This window comes from Nipponia nippon, unplaced genomic scaffold (genome assembly GCF_047370975.1).
Source record: "Nipponia nippon isolate SJK-2023a ecotype South Korea unplaced genomic scaffold, ASM4737097v1 scaffold_17, whole genome shotgun sequence".
Lineage (NCBI taxonomy): Eukaryota > Metazoa > Chordata > Aves > Pelecaniformes > Threskiornithidae > Nipponia > Nipponia nippon.
This window is the reverse complement of record NW_028262333.1, coordinates 4994921-5009866: the sequence shown is the minus strand read 5'-3', so window position 1 is coordinate 5009866 and position 14946 is coordinate 4994921. Positions and strand designations below refer to the sequence as shown.

Below are 14946 nucleotides of genomic sequence, written 5' to 3'. Positions count from 1 at the left end.
AAACAGCCCATGTAAGTCCATAGGATAGCCCACGTTGCTGTAATCCCTGTGTGAGGAGGAGGGACACATGATTTGCCAGCTGAGAGCAACTCTTCTCCGGTGCTGGACACATTTACTGCGTGTTCGTGAGGTCCTGCTTTATCGGCAGCGGGTAAAACACCCTCCACAAGAAGGAAGGGCAGATATCTCCAGCTCTGCATCAGCAGGAGCAAGCAGTGCTGGGCTCTGCCAGGAGCTGGCGGGGATCCAGGGCAGCTCTCGAACCTTGATAAATCACAGCAATTCCTCTCCCTTTCTCGGACTGCCCAGCAGCAAAGCAAGATGCTGCTCTCTGAACTCTGGTTCACCCGGTTCCTCCCTCGCTCGCTCTCCCAGGCAAACCCATGCGTCAGCTCCAGGCTGAAATCTGGGACTCCCAGAACTGACCTTTTTTTTTCAAGTTTCCAGCAAATTAAGCAAGCAAGCAAGCACCAGATCTGCAGCTGGGCATGCTGGGGCACACCAGACCGTGAATGCCTCCCCTTTGCCTCTACCTTGGTAATAGGTAAAAAACCCCTGATACCACCCCTCCGACCCTGGCCCGCCGTGATGGTGACCACACAGCTCAGGCCAAGGGACTTTTGTGGCTGTCGTTTCCCCTCTGTTGCCTCTCTGTGATATGGACAGGGCTCAGCGTCAGGTCTCCCTGGGAGGATGAATTTTCCTGACTCCTCTGAAGCTTTTAGGTGTGTTTCCCAGGAGGGAGAGTCTGGGGGAACCCCTTGGGAAGTGCTTTGTCTTGCAGTGTTATGTACTGCAAGATGATGCTTATTAGCACACTCGAAGAAGCTGCCAGTTATCTTTCATCCTGCTGTATCCTCTGGGAATAAGGCAGAAACCTCCATACAGTGCCTTGCTCAATAGGCTCGAGTCTTAACCATGGGGTCCTTTGGGCTGCTGAATTACAAATTAACCATGGGGCTGCTCAATTACGAATCCTCGGCAATAGCCACAGCGATGTGATATGACAGCCATAGCCTGGGATGTCTCTAGTGTCTCATGTGGGCCCTGCAGACTCACCGTCTAAGCAACACAGGTATGGGACACACGGAGTTTTGCTTCCCGGGCTTCCTCCAAAGGCAGCATCGTCCCTCCTCCCTTCGAACGCCAGCCCAATGCTGGGGCCTCCATGTCCTCCTCCCTGCAGAAGGAGCCTGGGGAGCGCAGGCAGATTGCCAGCACTGACAGCTTGTCACAACGAGTTTTCCTGATGGTTCCAGGTTAATCACCGCATGCCTGCAGCCACTTAAGGTTGTTCTTCACCCAGGAGACTGGTGACCAGCTGGGCTGCCTCACAGGGCAGGAGGAGAGGAAGGAGGAGGAGGAGGAGGGTGGGAAGGATGGACTGCAGACTGCACGGGGAGGAGAAGAAAGGACCTTTGGGACCTTCAGGATGAGGGCAGCATTCTGCAGGCTGAGCTTCAGCTCTCCAAGTGCAAACGTCTGGTCCAAGCGAGTCACTGCAGCATCTTCTGTAGTCAAAGAAGGGAAAAACACCTCCAAAGGAGTGTCTGCCTGTTAGAAACACCTGTCAGGACAGGGCCTTCTGGAGAGATGACTGCCTCTTCATTGACCTCTGGATAGGCCATATGTACTTCCATATATTAGAGTTAAAGAATAATGGGATTTCAGTTGAACTACAAGCTTCAGCTGATGGGAGGGGAGCTGTACAATCCCTTACACAATGTCTCTGTGTGTCTCGGAGGCCAGAAGCATTAGCAGACTCTGAAGCAATCAGTGAAAGAAAGAACCCTGGGGACACTGGGCAGGAGAAAGGAAATGGCAGGGTATCCAAACCTCCAGCTTTATGCTATGATTTCATCTCTAAAAGATAAAAACCTGGGAAAATACACCAAGCGGCTGAGCAACTCCATCACTGACTGGAGCCACACAGCAGCCTGGAGCTGTGAAGCTCCTTGAAGATGCAGAGGGCAATGTCTTTGAGACACAGCAGAAGTGCTGAGCTGACCTGGCACAACTTATCCCGTGGGCCTGAGCAGCGGCACAGAGCTCTCAGCTCTCCTGGTGCATCACCACGGGTCAGCACTGCAATGCCAGCAGGTGCCTGCCCTCCCAATCTCATCCTCTTGTCCCATCCCACACCACATCTGCCTTGCTTTTCTGCTTCTCAAATGCTGTTTTTTCCATCCTTCTTTTTAGAGACGGAAAATAAAGGACAAAGGACCTGGTTTCCTTCTGGCTCTTGAACACAAGAGCCCTTGGAGAGGACCTATTTTAAGAAAGAAGAACCTTCCCCCTGCTGGAAAAGCGGCTTAGCAAGGGCAGGCTCAGCGCCGTGCCCTCCAGTTGGGCACTTGAGACACCTGCTAGCAGCCACTTCAGCCGCCAAATGCTCATCCAGCAGTGGCAGAAATCAAAGTCTGCAAGATGTGCTCCAGTAGGATTCATGGGGAAGGTGGGGAGATTTGTGTCCTGGGGAGAAGCCCCCACTGCACACCCCCTGCACTGGCTCACTGCTCAGGTGGCAGCAATGCCACCTTCTCCCCGGGGTGGGCACCCCATGGGCGATGGGCAAGGGCACCTGCTGGGTGGCTCAGACCCCCTCCAAGGCTGAACATCTCACGCTTTCAATCCACGGGGCTGAAGAAGCAGGAGGTTCTGATGAGAAGGGCTGCCCGGGCTCCCCTCGCTGATGGCAGTCATTTTTTTGTCAGTACGAAGAACGCTGAAGCTGACTTTATGTCAGATGCAGAAGGCAGGGCAGGATCCTGCGGAGGCCATTTGGCACATCTTGCTCTGTGCTTAGCCTCAAGGCTTGTGCTCTGGTGACATGTCTCACCTTTGAAAGCCCCGGCGTGTCCACTCCTGGCAGGTCATTCCCTGCCTTTTTGATTCTCCACTTGGGAACGTGCTTCTTGACATCTGTTCTGAATTTGTTTCTCCTCTGTTTACATTTTGTCGCCCTTGCTCCTCTCCCTTTGGTGGGGCTGAGTGCAGTAACTCGAGATGATATTATCTGTATCGCTTAAGTTTTAATGTACTTCACTTAAATTTTCTCATAACCAGCTTTATTTTTCCCTTTCTCCTGGCTATCTTCAGCACTACATATTTTAGTGCTGGGTTAAGCATCTTTATCCTTCTTTCCCCTTTCCATAAGGTTATCTTTTAATGGTGTAAGCAGAGTTTATCACACTTAGCAAATAACCTGTTAAAGGATAGTTGAGCACATAAGTGTTCTTGATCCACTGCAGATCCACCCCTAAGAAGACCTTAGACCAAAGCAATGCTCCTCATATCCCAGAGTGCATCCAGCAAGCTGCCAGAAGAGCAGACCTCTCCTCCAGGTTCAGCTCAGTGATGCACAAACTACCCATGTTCATAGGAAAGCTGCAGACCTCCCACAAAATCAGCTCTATGTTGCTGTCATATATGGAGAATCTGCTTTAAGTTCCCCCTTGCTAAAACCATGTGAGCCCATGGCGAGCACATTTGGAAAGCTGGTACCTCTTCCAAGCACTAACGGCTGCTACGGGAAACAGTCAGAAAAGTGAGGCTGAAGGCTAAGACGTTCAAAGCTGCCTTAATTATTAGAGCGTGAGCTTCCAAATCCCTCGAGAAGAGCAGAAAACGTTGGCCTCAAAATTCACGGTGTGCTCAGAGAAGCAGGAGCCAGGGAGTTTTGGGGACATCTTGACTGCAGTCTGCCTGGCTGGCTCTGCCAGACTTGGAATCAGTCCGATTCATTGCAGCAGCTCTGAATTCAGAGCAGAGGGAGCAGACAAGGCTCATTGCCTATTCCAGCCAGAAAGACTGCAACAACAGTTGCGGTTTTCTTTTCTTTTTAAATAAGGTTACTTGAGTAGATGGCCAGCAATAGACCCTCTGTCTCCTCATCCCCAAACCGAGCCCCGCTGATAATTAAGCACAAACTATCAGGGCTGCTTTGGGAAAACAGCGCTAGAACTAAAGCAGCCTGACGTGGTTTTGTGCAAGGCTTTGCCTGGAGAATCGGGATCCTCGCTGACCAGGAAAGCCCAGAGGGGAGAGCAGGGACCCTTCAGTCACTGCAAAGTGCAGCAAGGGCTTTTTATCCTCAACTACTAATGGTCCTGCTGGTTGGGCAGCCTGGCCCAGAGCTGGGCAAAGGAGTCAAGCTACTCCTGGGGAAAAGCACGTTTCCAGGCAAAGCAAATCTCTGGATATGTTGGTGCAACTGTTCGCAATGTGGAATGCATGAGGCTCACATCCCTCCTTGCTTCACGCTCTGTTCCAGTATTTATCCTCCCAGCAAGCCATCACTGCCTCGTCTCCAGGACTGTGCTTCAACTTAGACATCAGCAATTTCCCCTGCCACAGGTGATCAGTGAAATTACACACCTGATTTAAGGCCAGGGAAGTTAAGAGAGTGCTACACTCCAGGAATCTCTTCCAACAGCTGGGTTGCTTTTGCACCTCGCCAGGCCACAGACAGACCCGGCTGCTCCCTCCACTTTGCACCAGGCTGGAGGAGCGACCGCTGGCAACGGCATCGCTTTCCAAGCAAGACCCTGAGCGTCCTCCACCAGCACCCAGCTTCAGCTGCCTTCTCCTGCCCCACACCGCTGGGCTCTGTTTGTCCAAAGTAAATGCAGGCAGATTTCCCTGTTGACCATGGGGATTTTGCTTGCTCAGGTGGATCCACTGGGAATACCAGCATTTTTATTTGATTTATTTTTCTGCTAAAAGCTGTGCATAGGTTTGTCCTATGCAGATGAACCTCCAGGTCAGTCACACCACAGATAACTCCCTACCTTGCTTCCCAGCCAGGGGACAAGGATTCATGGATGTTGGTGCTGTCTCTCCATCCCTGAGAGGGATGGGGAGAGGGCTCGATGCCCTCCTGCAGTGCCAGGGCTTGCAATTTCTTTTTAAAAACATGTAATCATCCTCACTTCTGTGAGCTATTCAAGCATTTGCATTGTTTCACAGCATCACGAGTGCCGGCTGGAATCAGCTCCAGGATTCAGGGGAGCCCATCAGGATCGCGGCGGGGGGCCATGCTGGCAGGCACCCCCCCACGGAGCAGCAGAGGAGGGCTGTGCTCCTGCCAACAGGTGAGCGGGTTCCCGGGCATTGCCTTTTATCGGGAAAGAAAAAGGCGGGGAAAAACCCCAACAAATCAGTTCTGTTTGCATGAGATTTGGGCTGGAAGGATGAAGAAATGCCGCGGGAAAAAAGTCCTGTTGTGACACAGCCACAGCTGAGATTCATTCATTTTTATTTTTTTTTTCTTTTCTCCTCCTGGTTAAAAACAAGATTTGCAGAAAAGAGAAAGCATCACCCAGTGTACAAACATCTATCCAAAAACCCACCCAAAGGATAAGTGGAGGAGTTGACTTTCCCTACGGGTGCAGCTGTCTGACACAGGGCACAGTGCGGACACGGAGACCCGGACCGGAGTTTCCCACTCCATCCCCCGTAGTGGCAACGTGTACCTGCAGCATCCGTGAACTCAAGAAAAAAAACCCTAACAGGCTCTTCCGTGGTATTTTGGTCCCCATTTCCCCCTTGCTATTAGAGGCAGATATGCCATCCCTCTGGCAGTATTTTCTCCCTCTAACCCGTGCCATTAGCCTGGCACAGCAGCTGGGGGCACAGAAAGCCAGGTCTTGTCTCACTCATGCCCACTCAGCAGGAGAGAGGGGATCCCGTAACCGTTCAGCTTTCTTGCAGGGATGCAAAGGACCCACTGCTTTCCGTTACCCACCCCCGCAGGAGTCCCATGGTCAGAATCTGGCCCTTCACACGAGTCCATCCTTGCCCTGCAGCCAGAGGAGACCAGAAAGCGGGAGAGCACTAATTCCCTATGTCTTCGCCATCTCGTTTCCATGCTGTCATGCCATCTGTGGGCTTTATCCCAGGAACTCCTGTCACATCCACTCCTGTTAGCATTTTGCAATGCTCTCCTGCCCTCTCCCAGCATCTGCTGACCAAGTCCCTCTGGACAGCCCTGCTTCTCATCCTTCATGCAAGGCTTCATCACGCCACTACCCGCTTTTGCTGCCCTCTGCCCTGCAGCATCTCAACACATGAGCTGCAAACCGGGCAACCCAGCTCGCTAGCAAAGAGAGCTTCCAAACGGGGATTGAGCTGCCATTAATTTATCCTATATTTGTTTTGAAAAGATGCCTTGGGAAGGTACACCATTTCCCTTTCCAGTTAGAGGCTTAACAGCCACAGGCTTTCTTCTTTCTCAGAAACATAACTCCATGTTTATTTTGCATGTACCTAATTCATCTCCAAGGCATTGCATCCAACTGGCCAAAATCAGAGCTCCATCTCCACCAAAACACTTCAGGAGAAAGAGAAGAGGAAGAAATGCTGGACCTTTAACAGAAGAAACACATCTACTTATTTGGGACCGAGGCAGCTCATAGGGTATAAATGATTTTACTTGTTAACCCCAACGGGATTCACTGTCTTAAAGTGAGAAGGGAAGACCTGGAGCATCCATTTCCAGCATGACCACTGAGGAGCAGCCAGACTTCAATTCCTACAAGGCTCTTCAGAGGGTTTGACTGTTCAGGATGCTCTCAAACACAAAATACTGATCTACCTGCAGCACCGGCCGTATTCTGTTCCCAGTTAAAACTTGTGCAACTCTGCTGAAGTCAATTTATGTGGCAAACATTTAATTTAGCAAGAAGGCTCACAATCCTAAATTTAAACATATGTCAAGCCAGCTAGTAGCTTTGTTTTAATTAACTCTCAAACTTTGTGCCTGTCATTTCTTTATATAAATGAGGATGTTCTGCCAAGGGCAGACTGTAATCCTGTGTGCATACCTACAAAACCACCTGCTATTTCACAACCACTTTTCGAAGAGCTCTTGCAGAGGCAGGGGGATGTGGATGTTATTACAAGGGTCCATATGGCAGTGCGATGGCACTGCAGTATTAAATCAGAGGTATTGTAGCTTTCCAGCCTAGATTCTCACAGTACCAGGTAACCTATATGTAGCTTTATTGTTGCACAATTTCAGTGGCTATGCATTATTCAACAGCGGCCAAAGTCTCTGCGCTGCCGGAGGTGATTCAGTGATGATAAAGAGAATACGTTTTGCTCTAAAGGCAGGAGCAAAGGGATTTTGCTGGTCAGTATCTTCTCCACCCACACAGGAACAATGGAAGCATTTACATTTCTAGTAAAGAAATCAGCTGGTGACAAATTCTCATCGATAATTAAAATGAAAGTGCAAGCTGCCTTAACATGTAGTTAGACTTAGGAACTGTAACCTGCTCTCTAAATTAAATGCTTTCATTGATAATTTGGCTCTCGCAGCAGGCACGGATATCTGCTGGAAGATGCCATCTAGTGGGTTATGGAAGTTTATTTAAGTTTAAATCCACTTGCTGGTGTGGGGCGAGGGTGGCAAGAACTGCAAATGCTGGGGTGTATAATGGTTTTTGTAGATTTTGTTGTTGTGTTGTTGTTCTAGGAAATAAAAATTTCCCTGCAGGGGTTTACGTTGGAAGAGACCTAATATTTATTTTGCCAGTCCCCCCAGCAGGGCACTGGATTGTCACAGCTTTGCTGTTGACATTAGCCGAGCCGCACGGCTGTTCTGCTGGCAGAGCATCTTCCTAATCACGAGGGCTGTTTGCTCTTCGTTTAAGAAACGAATCCACTCCTCAGTTTTGGAAAAGCTGTACTGCCATCGTTTTCTTCTTAAAAAAACCCACCATCCCGTGCCTATAAATTATCTAGTTTATCATATAGTTGAAGCCACTTAATTGGTACCCAAATGAAATGCTCCCTCCTTTTTAAGGGGAGCCATCCCTGGGGAATTGATTTGGAGCAATCCCGTGGGTGCGTCAGGCCGGCCGATGGGCTGACGGCGTCTCCATCCCCGGAGTGCCGTGGACAGCAGCCCTGTCCCCAGCTGCCGTGTGTCCGTGGGGCGAGCTGCAGCCCTTTGGGGAGCACCCGCACCCCTGTGGGGAGCCCAGCCCAAGCCCTGGGCCCCGCTTAACCCCGGGGGCCGATTCCTTCTCCCCGTCCCCCCCCCGCCGGTCTCCTCCGGTGCCGGCCCCATCCCAACGTGCTCCCCGCCTTCCAAACCGCTTATATTTTGTAGGGAGAGCATCACCCATCACCCAGCGCCTGCTCCCCCCCCGCCCGGCCGCCCTCTGCCGCAGGGGCACCGCTGAACGGCGGCGGGCACTGCCGCCGGGCTGCTCATTGCGGGGCCTCGCCGGAGCGATTAACCGCCTCGGCTTCCCCCGCCGACGGCCGGTTGGGAGCCCGCTCCCGCGGCGCCCACCCAAGCACCCACCGCTGCCACGGCAGCCTCGGAGAGCCGTAATTAGAGACTCATTAAGGGAGAGTCATTGGGGGGGGGGGGGGGCGGAGGCGCCCCCCGGCGGCAGCGGGGGGCGGGGCCGCCGAGGCCACGCCTCCCCGCGCGCGGAGCAGAGCGGAAGTGCCGGAGTTGCCGCCCGCCGTTGCCGCCGCCGCGCGCGCGGGGGAAAGTTGTGCTCCCTCAGGGCGGCGGCGGGGGCGGCCGGGCCGGGCCGGGCCGCGCTCCCTCCTCCCCCCCGTCTCCTCCGTCTCCTCGTCCCCGGCGGCGGCTCCGATGCGGCGGAAGCAGAAGCGGCTGCTGCAGGCGGTGGGGCTGGCGCTGGCCGCCCTCGTCTTCTTGCCCAACGTGGGGCTCTGGTCCCTCTACCGCGAACGGCAGCTGGAGGGCGGCGGGGCGGCCGGCGGGGAGGGGGCCGCCGCCGCCGCTGTGGGGCCGCCGGGGGCAGCGGTCGGCGAAGCGCCGGTGAGTGGTGGCGGTGGGCGGATGGGGGGCACGGGGTGTGGGGGCTGAGCCGCCCCGTCGTGTGCGCGGCGGGGGAGGCGGGAGCCGGTGGGTGAGGGACGCGGGGCGGGGGCGGCTCCCGCGGGAGCAGCCGCCTTGGCTGAGGGCAGCAGGGTTCGTGTAGGGGACGGGTGCCTCCTCCTCCCGTGTCACCCGAGGGAAGCCTCGCCGGGGGGGCGAGGAGCAGCAGCCGCCCCGTTACAGAGGAGGGGGCGAGGGAGAGGAGTGCGGGGGGGGGGCTCTGCCCCTGAGGAAGGGGCCGCTTTTCTCTAGCATAGGGCTGGCTCGGAGGGGGAGCGCCAGTACTTTCTTGGCAGTTCGCGGATGCAGGGACCGGAGGGTCTGCTTGCCTTCTTTGGCTGAGCTTGGTAAGGGAATAAAGCAAGGTCTTAGCTCCTTGCTCCAAGGAGTAAGGAAGAGGAGCTTGTCCCATCCTTGGAAAGGAAAGGACAGTAATTCTGTCTCCCACGGGTGCGCCTTCTGTGCCATTTTTCTCCGCCTGCCTTGGAAAGGTACAGGGAACAGACATCCGTCAGTCACCTCCGGGTTCCCGCAGAGCTTCAGGCAAGGGCTAGCAGAAAGTACCAGGTGGAGCTTGAAGATTATGTCTGTGCACTGATCCTCCTTTGGGAAAAGAGGAGTGGGTAACCCTTCCTGAGAGAGGCAGAGGATGCCTGCTGGATACGTGGCCTGACGGTATCGCAGCACATGACTGCATTCCTTTCTTGTCCCACTGGTGTAGTAGTAAATTTAACAGACAAACCCTTCTGCTTAGCGTGCAAGACAGGAAGGCTAGATCACCCAAATTAGATGCTTGGAAGCTCAGTTTAGCTGCATTTACTTTTGGCTACGTAATTGCTTTATCCCCTTCTGGCTTTGGCTTTGTATCATTAAGAATGATTAGGACTTGAAAGCTTGAAATGTCACTGTGTAACTATCAGTTCAGCTGCCACTCTACAAGGCTCTGCTTGTTCAAAACCACTTAAAACTCTTAGTTATCTAAATCTTTCCCTCCTTGGAGACTTGCTGCTATGACTGCACCGTAAAGGTGGAGAAACCTACTGTGGCAATTTCTGTTCTGAGTGAGAGAAGGCTCTCAAAGACAGGTGTAGTCAAACTGAGGCTGAGCTTTTCCTTCCCAGAACAAATGTTTATTTCAAATTCAAGCATTTAGTGCAAGTCTAGGTATAACCATGGTCATATCCTTGTAATGTCCCATGCTGGCAGGGAAAGGGGTCAGCTGTTACCTGCCATAACACATAAATTTGTAGCAGATCCCCAAACCTGCACAGAAATCCCTTTAACATACGCAGTGATCATTAAGTGCCTGGAGTTCCTGATGTTACTGCCTTATGCTTCTGTTTCTGTTGGATGCAGGGAATCTATTTTGCATGACTGATAAAAATCAAGCCCTGTAGTCCACTGCTCCATAGCTTCACATGGTATGGTGTTATGGTGAAATGAAGACCATTGTAAAATCGCGTGTCTTCCAGAGGTTACGGGGAGAAAGCTGGTAATTATTCTTAGGAGGCTTCCAAGTTCCTTGTTGGAGGTAGCAATTAATTCTGGTTAATTCTGGTTAAATCTATAAGGGGTGAAAAAACAGTGACAAGCTGACTTTTTATTTTTGGTCTTCCAAAATTGTCCTTGTACTGTGGGCTTTAGGTAGCTGTAAGTCAGTCAGTTCCTATGGTGCAGTACATCACTGCTGATTTCTGTGTATGTTCAGTGTTCTCGGTATTTAGATATCCCGTATTGCCCGTGTTGTACAGAACGTTGACTCCATTTTTCTTTATGTCTGTTTAAAGTATGGCAGCTGTCAGTAAATTGAGATCTGCTTTTGTTTTGATGGTGTGTTGAGCTAGGCAGGAAATGTCTGTGCAGCTTACAGGAGAATTCGCAATAAAACCTCTCTGCACTTGTGTAAATCAGAGTTACTGGGTTTTAGGCTGAAGGCTTCATCTTCCAGTCTAATTAACGTGGAGTTATGGGCTGCAGTGGGTCTGTGAGTGAAGATATACTTGTATCGTACGCCTATTTTTTTGAAGGATTGGGCCCTGAAATGATAGCTTCTATTATGCTGAGCAAGGAAAAACATACCCTAAAGGACAACTGGCTGTCTTGGTAAAAATAATTTCAGATGAAGCAGAATAAAGACAAACCAAATGTTTGGTTGGGTTTTTTTACTGTTGTCATAGAGTTTTTTGCCAGCTGACTGCAGAGTTTTTTGGGCATCCTCAGATTCAATGCTTACAGCCTCTCTTCCTTGGTCCTGACAAGCATTCATGGTTTTTGTACTTACTAATCAACTTCCAGCTTGTAAATGAATATGCTGTTTGTCTGCTTGTTCATGAAGCCCTTCGGAAGAGCTGATTTCTTAATACCAAAACTCTAGATGATAGAAGGCTATATCATAAAAAAATTATATTCATAGCAGTCAGAAAAGATTTTCTTCTGTTTCTGGCTTTAATTCGCCTTTTTGTGCAGGCTAATCTTTGAATTGGGGACATTTTGGATGTGATAAAGAATTGAGCTTTTCAATGAAATCTCTGTCCAGGCTCATTCTGTCTCTTTAAATGGTGTCTGCTGTTTCAGTCAGTAATTTTATCTTTCAGAGTAACAGCAAAAGGGGGAAAAAGGTTTTAAGAAACAGCTGAATTAAAGCTATAAAGCAATTCCTAGAACATAGAGTTGTGATGTTAAAATTTTGAAGTTCAAAACCGGCTAGGAGTTTGTTCTGTTGTCTTATCTTGTGCTGCATGTTACCTTCAAAATGGCAATATATCAGTGTAGGTGATTTTTGCCTTATTTGATCTTTCTAGTGCCTGAAACAAATGTGTCAGAAAATTAAGCAATCAGAAGCCATGTAAATATATTCTCGGAAAGATTATGCTAAATGCTTTCTGCAGAAGTGCCGAGGCAGCTAATTGCTTCTGTATTTACATGTTCAGGGGAAACATTATGGTGGCTGAAAATAATGTATTGCTTTAATAAGGTGGATTAGGTCTGTGTTCTTTCCTTATGCCTTTGGGTTTGTTCTTCTGCAGCTCTGTTGGGTGCTTCTTGCTCTGCAGAGAGGGGATGGCCTTAAGTCATCAAGGTCTTGGCCTCAAGGTCGTGCTGCAGATCTCTTTAGAAAAGCTGATGCATTGAGTTACTCTTCACTACACAGCTGCACGCTCAGAAGCGTCCGTTATCAGTGTGTATGTACAGTCGCTCGGCAGATGATGAGAACTAGGAAGTCCTTTTTTCATGGTGCACTTAACAGGTTTGGGTAGTGTCGTGGCTTTAAATGGAGATGACGGTATTGAGGTACTGAAGTGTTTCTGGTGACAGCAAAAGTATTAGCTTAGTAACTGCTTCATCCATGTACCTTTTCTGCTCACCAGTATGTGTATATCAGTATGCTCATGTAATGCAGATGACTTGTGCGTCTTTTAATCTTCTTTTTTCTTAACAAGTATTCAATAGGTAAAAACATATGATCTGTAGGTGTGGGAGTAGGAAAAAGAAGAGAAATGCAGCTATTCCTTTCGTCTTGTGAATCTCTGCTGTTTGCCTCAGAGGCTGTTGGACGTCCTCAGCTGAAATGTTCAACCGATGTGTAGTCCTGCAGTACGTAAAACACAGATGAGTTAGTTTGTGGGCTAGTGGTTGATGCTTGGGCTAATGCAAGTATTTATGTGACTTCTGATGCTCTGCAGAGATACTACTCTGTAGCCGGCTGGAGATCCGCACTCTGCGTGATACCTGCTGTTATGGGAATGTGGCATTTGAACTTGGAGAGATACTGAGCTTGAACGTCTTTTTCTTTGAATTGCTGGCTAAAAGCATTGTAGCAAATTAGCTGCCTTTCATTGCATGCATTTTTTATCTGATATGATGCATGCTTTATGGAGTCACCCTGTAGCTTGTTGTAGTAGTAATTTGTGCTCTATAAATTCACTCGCGGGCATGATGGAAGTATATAAATCACATAGGTGATTGTGTGGTGCCCTCTGCTGCCAGCCGGCTGAAGTGGGATGTACCTGCCTGCTGGTAGGTTGTGAATGACAAACCAACTGCAAACTTGTGATTGAAAAATGGTTTGCGAGAATGGTCCTCTTGGAAAGCTTGGGGTCGTTAAGCTTAATTGCACTAAAGGCAAAGTTTAAGCTTCCAGCCAGTATTGCTGAAAATGTAGCCCTAATAATGAGCTGAGTGGGGAGCGATGCTGTGCTGCTTCCAGACTGCTGCTGCTCGTGTCCTCCTCAGCAGGGGAAGATGATCGGCTTTGCCATTCTGACCTGGGGGCAGCTATGAAGCTGTCAAGGACTGTCAGCTTCACGTTGCGGCTGGCAAAAGCTAATGAGGAAGCGGGTGGCTTGGCAGACTCTGTGCTGCCAAGGCTGGGGAGGGAAAGAAAGGGCTTGGGAAAAGTGAGAGGAAAACCTTTCTGCTCTCTGCCAGCCAGAGGTAAATAGAAAAAAAAACAACTTACTGTGCTTCCTAGGCAGATTTCTTTGGCCCTTAGACTGGTTGTGCCCTAGACCTTGCTACTGCCGTTGAATGCTGGGGCTGGGTTCCTTGCAGGCCTCTTGGAGACTGCCGTGTTGGCAGTCATATTTACTAGTCACTCATCAGCTGATATAAAAGCAAACTTTGAAAAGCTTATTTTGGTAAGCATAGTGTGAGACAGTTGACATCTAAGGACTGAAATGCAAGTACTAGAGCTGAACAAGCCTGTTTTAATATAAGAGTGACTGATTTCCAGTGTGGGCTGCTCTAAAGTCGAGCACTTCAGTGCATTTGTGAAACAAGCAGGTTTTCCTGGACTAGGAAAGTGTGGACCGCACTTCTGATTAGCGAAGTGAGCTGAAGTGAACATGAAGTGGCTAAACCATCTCACAGCTGAGAAGTGCAAAGTAAAATTTGGAAAATATGTTTATTAAGAAACTGGAGCTTTCAGTGGTCATCACTCAGGGTTTCATTATTCCTTCTGGTGATCTTCGCTGTAACAGCAACACAGAGCTGAATGAACAAATGGGCTGTATTCTAGGTCTCCTATGCTGTGTGAAAATAAAAGGTTTATTATACTTGCTGTTCTTTAGGGGAGGTTATCTATCGTGGAGCAGGTGCTCCTCTTATTGGAGAAGTGGTTCTGTGTTTCACCATTCAAACGTGCTCCATATGCAGTTCTTAATAGCTGCAATGGTTCCCTTTCTTCATGGAAGGAGGATTTCAGCAGGAAAACTTTTTGGCTCCTGGCATCTGGACTACTTTTTAGGTCACCAGTGAAAACCATAATCATACAGTGATCTCCAGAGGTGTGTGTTTTTCCTGTGTGAATATGGATCAAATCATGAGAGACGGCAAGATTTAAGAGCAACTATAGTTACAAATTTCCTGGCAGGTAACTGCCATGCATTTGACTAAGTGGACTGATAAACTAATGGAAGGTTTCTTACCACCAGTGAGCAGTGTTGGTGAAATCGGACAGAACAATGCTATCAACCAGACTTTCAATTATATAGTATCATCTTCCACTCCCTGTTTAAATACAGTTACAGGCGTCACTATAAAAAGATAAAGAACTGCAGTTAACCTTCCTGTCACTCTTGTATTTGCTTCCTTGTGGAGCCAACAGTAACCGTACTTACATTGGGTAAGAACAGATCCTGTCTAACTTTAAACTTTGAGGAGGTTGTTATCCAGGTGTAAAAGCAATCTGCACGCTGCTCCTGTTTCTTTGCAACCTTTTCCTACCCCAGGTGACACAGGCAGGTAGCTTTCAGCTTCCTTCTGGAAGGTAAAGAGCTGATGGGGTGCGCTAGGAGTTTGTAGGAGGTATTCCGCTGTGTGCTTGAAATATCACTAGCAAAAAAAAAAATGGCGCTGCAGAAATTTGTTTTGATCCACTATGAAAGCAGGCGTTTCAACCTGCTAGCTTGGTATCATGTTGACTTCAGCAGAACTGTCATCGTAGGGTTTTATGGAGCACACCTTAGCTGGAGCGCAAGGTGCGGGGTTTCATGTTACTTCAGGATGGTGTGAATGCTTATGTAAACAAAGGTGCTGCGGTATTTACCATCAGAGGACTCTTGTCTCTCGCTGTTGTCCATCAT

The 14946-nt window shown here is 49.5% G+C and overlaps 1 protein-coding gene and 1 long non-coding RNA gene across 2 annotated transcripts in view; both read left to right on the top strand.

Annotated features, from left to right (window-relative positions):
• The first annotated feature begins 4435 nt into the window (after window positions 1–4435).
• LOC148056143 (uncharacterized) lies at window positions 4436–7723 on the top strand. Its single transcript, XR_015703915.1, has 3 exons — window positions 4436–4762; window positions 4969–5093; window positions 5296–7723. It is a non-coding gene; the product is annotated as an uncharacterized LOC148056143 (long non-coding RNA).
• Window positions 7724–8475: 752 nt separating this feature from the next.
• The window catches only part of GALNT10 (polypeptide N-acetylgalactosaminyltransferase 10), a 91654-nt gene continuing 85183 nt past the window's right edge, over window positions 8476–14946 (top strand). Inside the window, exon 1 of the mRNA XM_087754085.1 lies at window positions 8476–8803. Within this exon, the coding sequence (XP_087610211.1) occupies window positions 8615–8803 (189 nt within the window). The 5' untranslated portion in view covers window positions 8476–8614. The remainder of the gene's footprint in view (window positions 8804–14946) is intronic.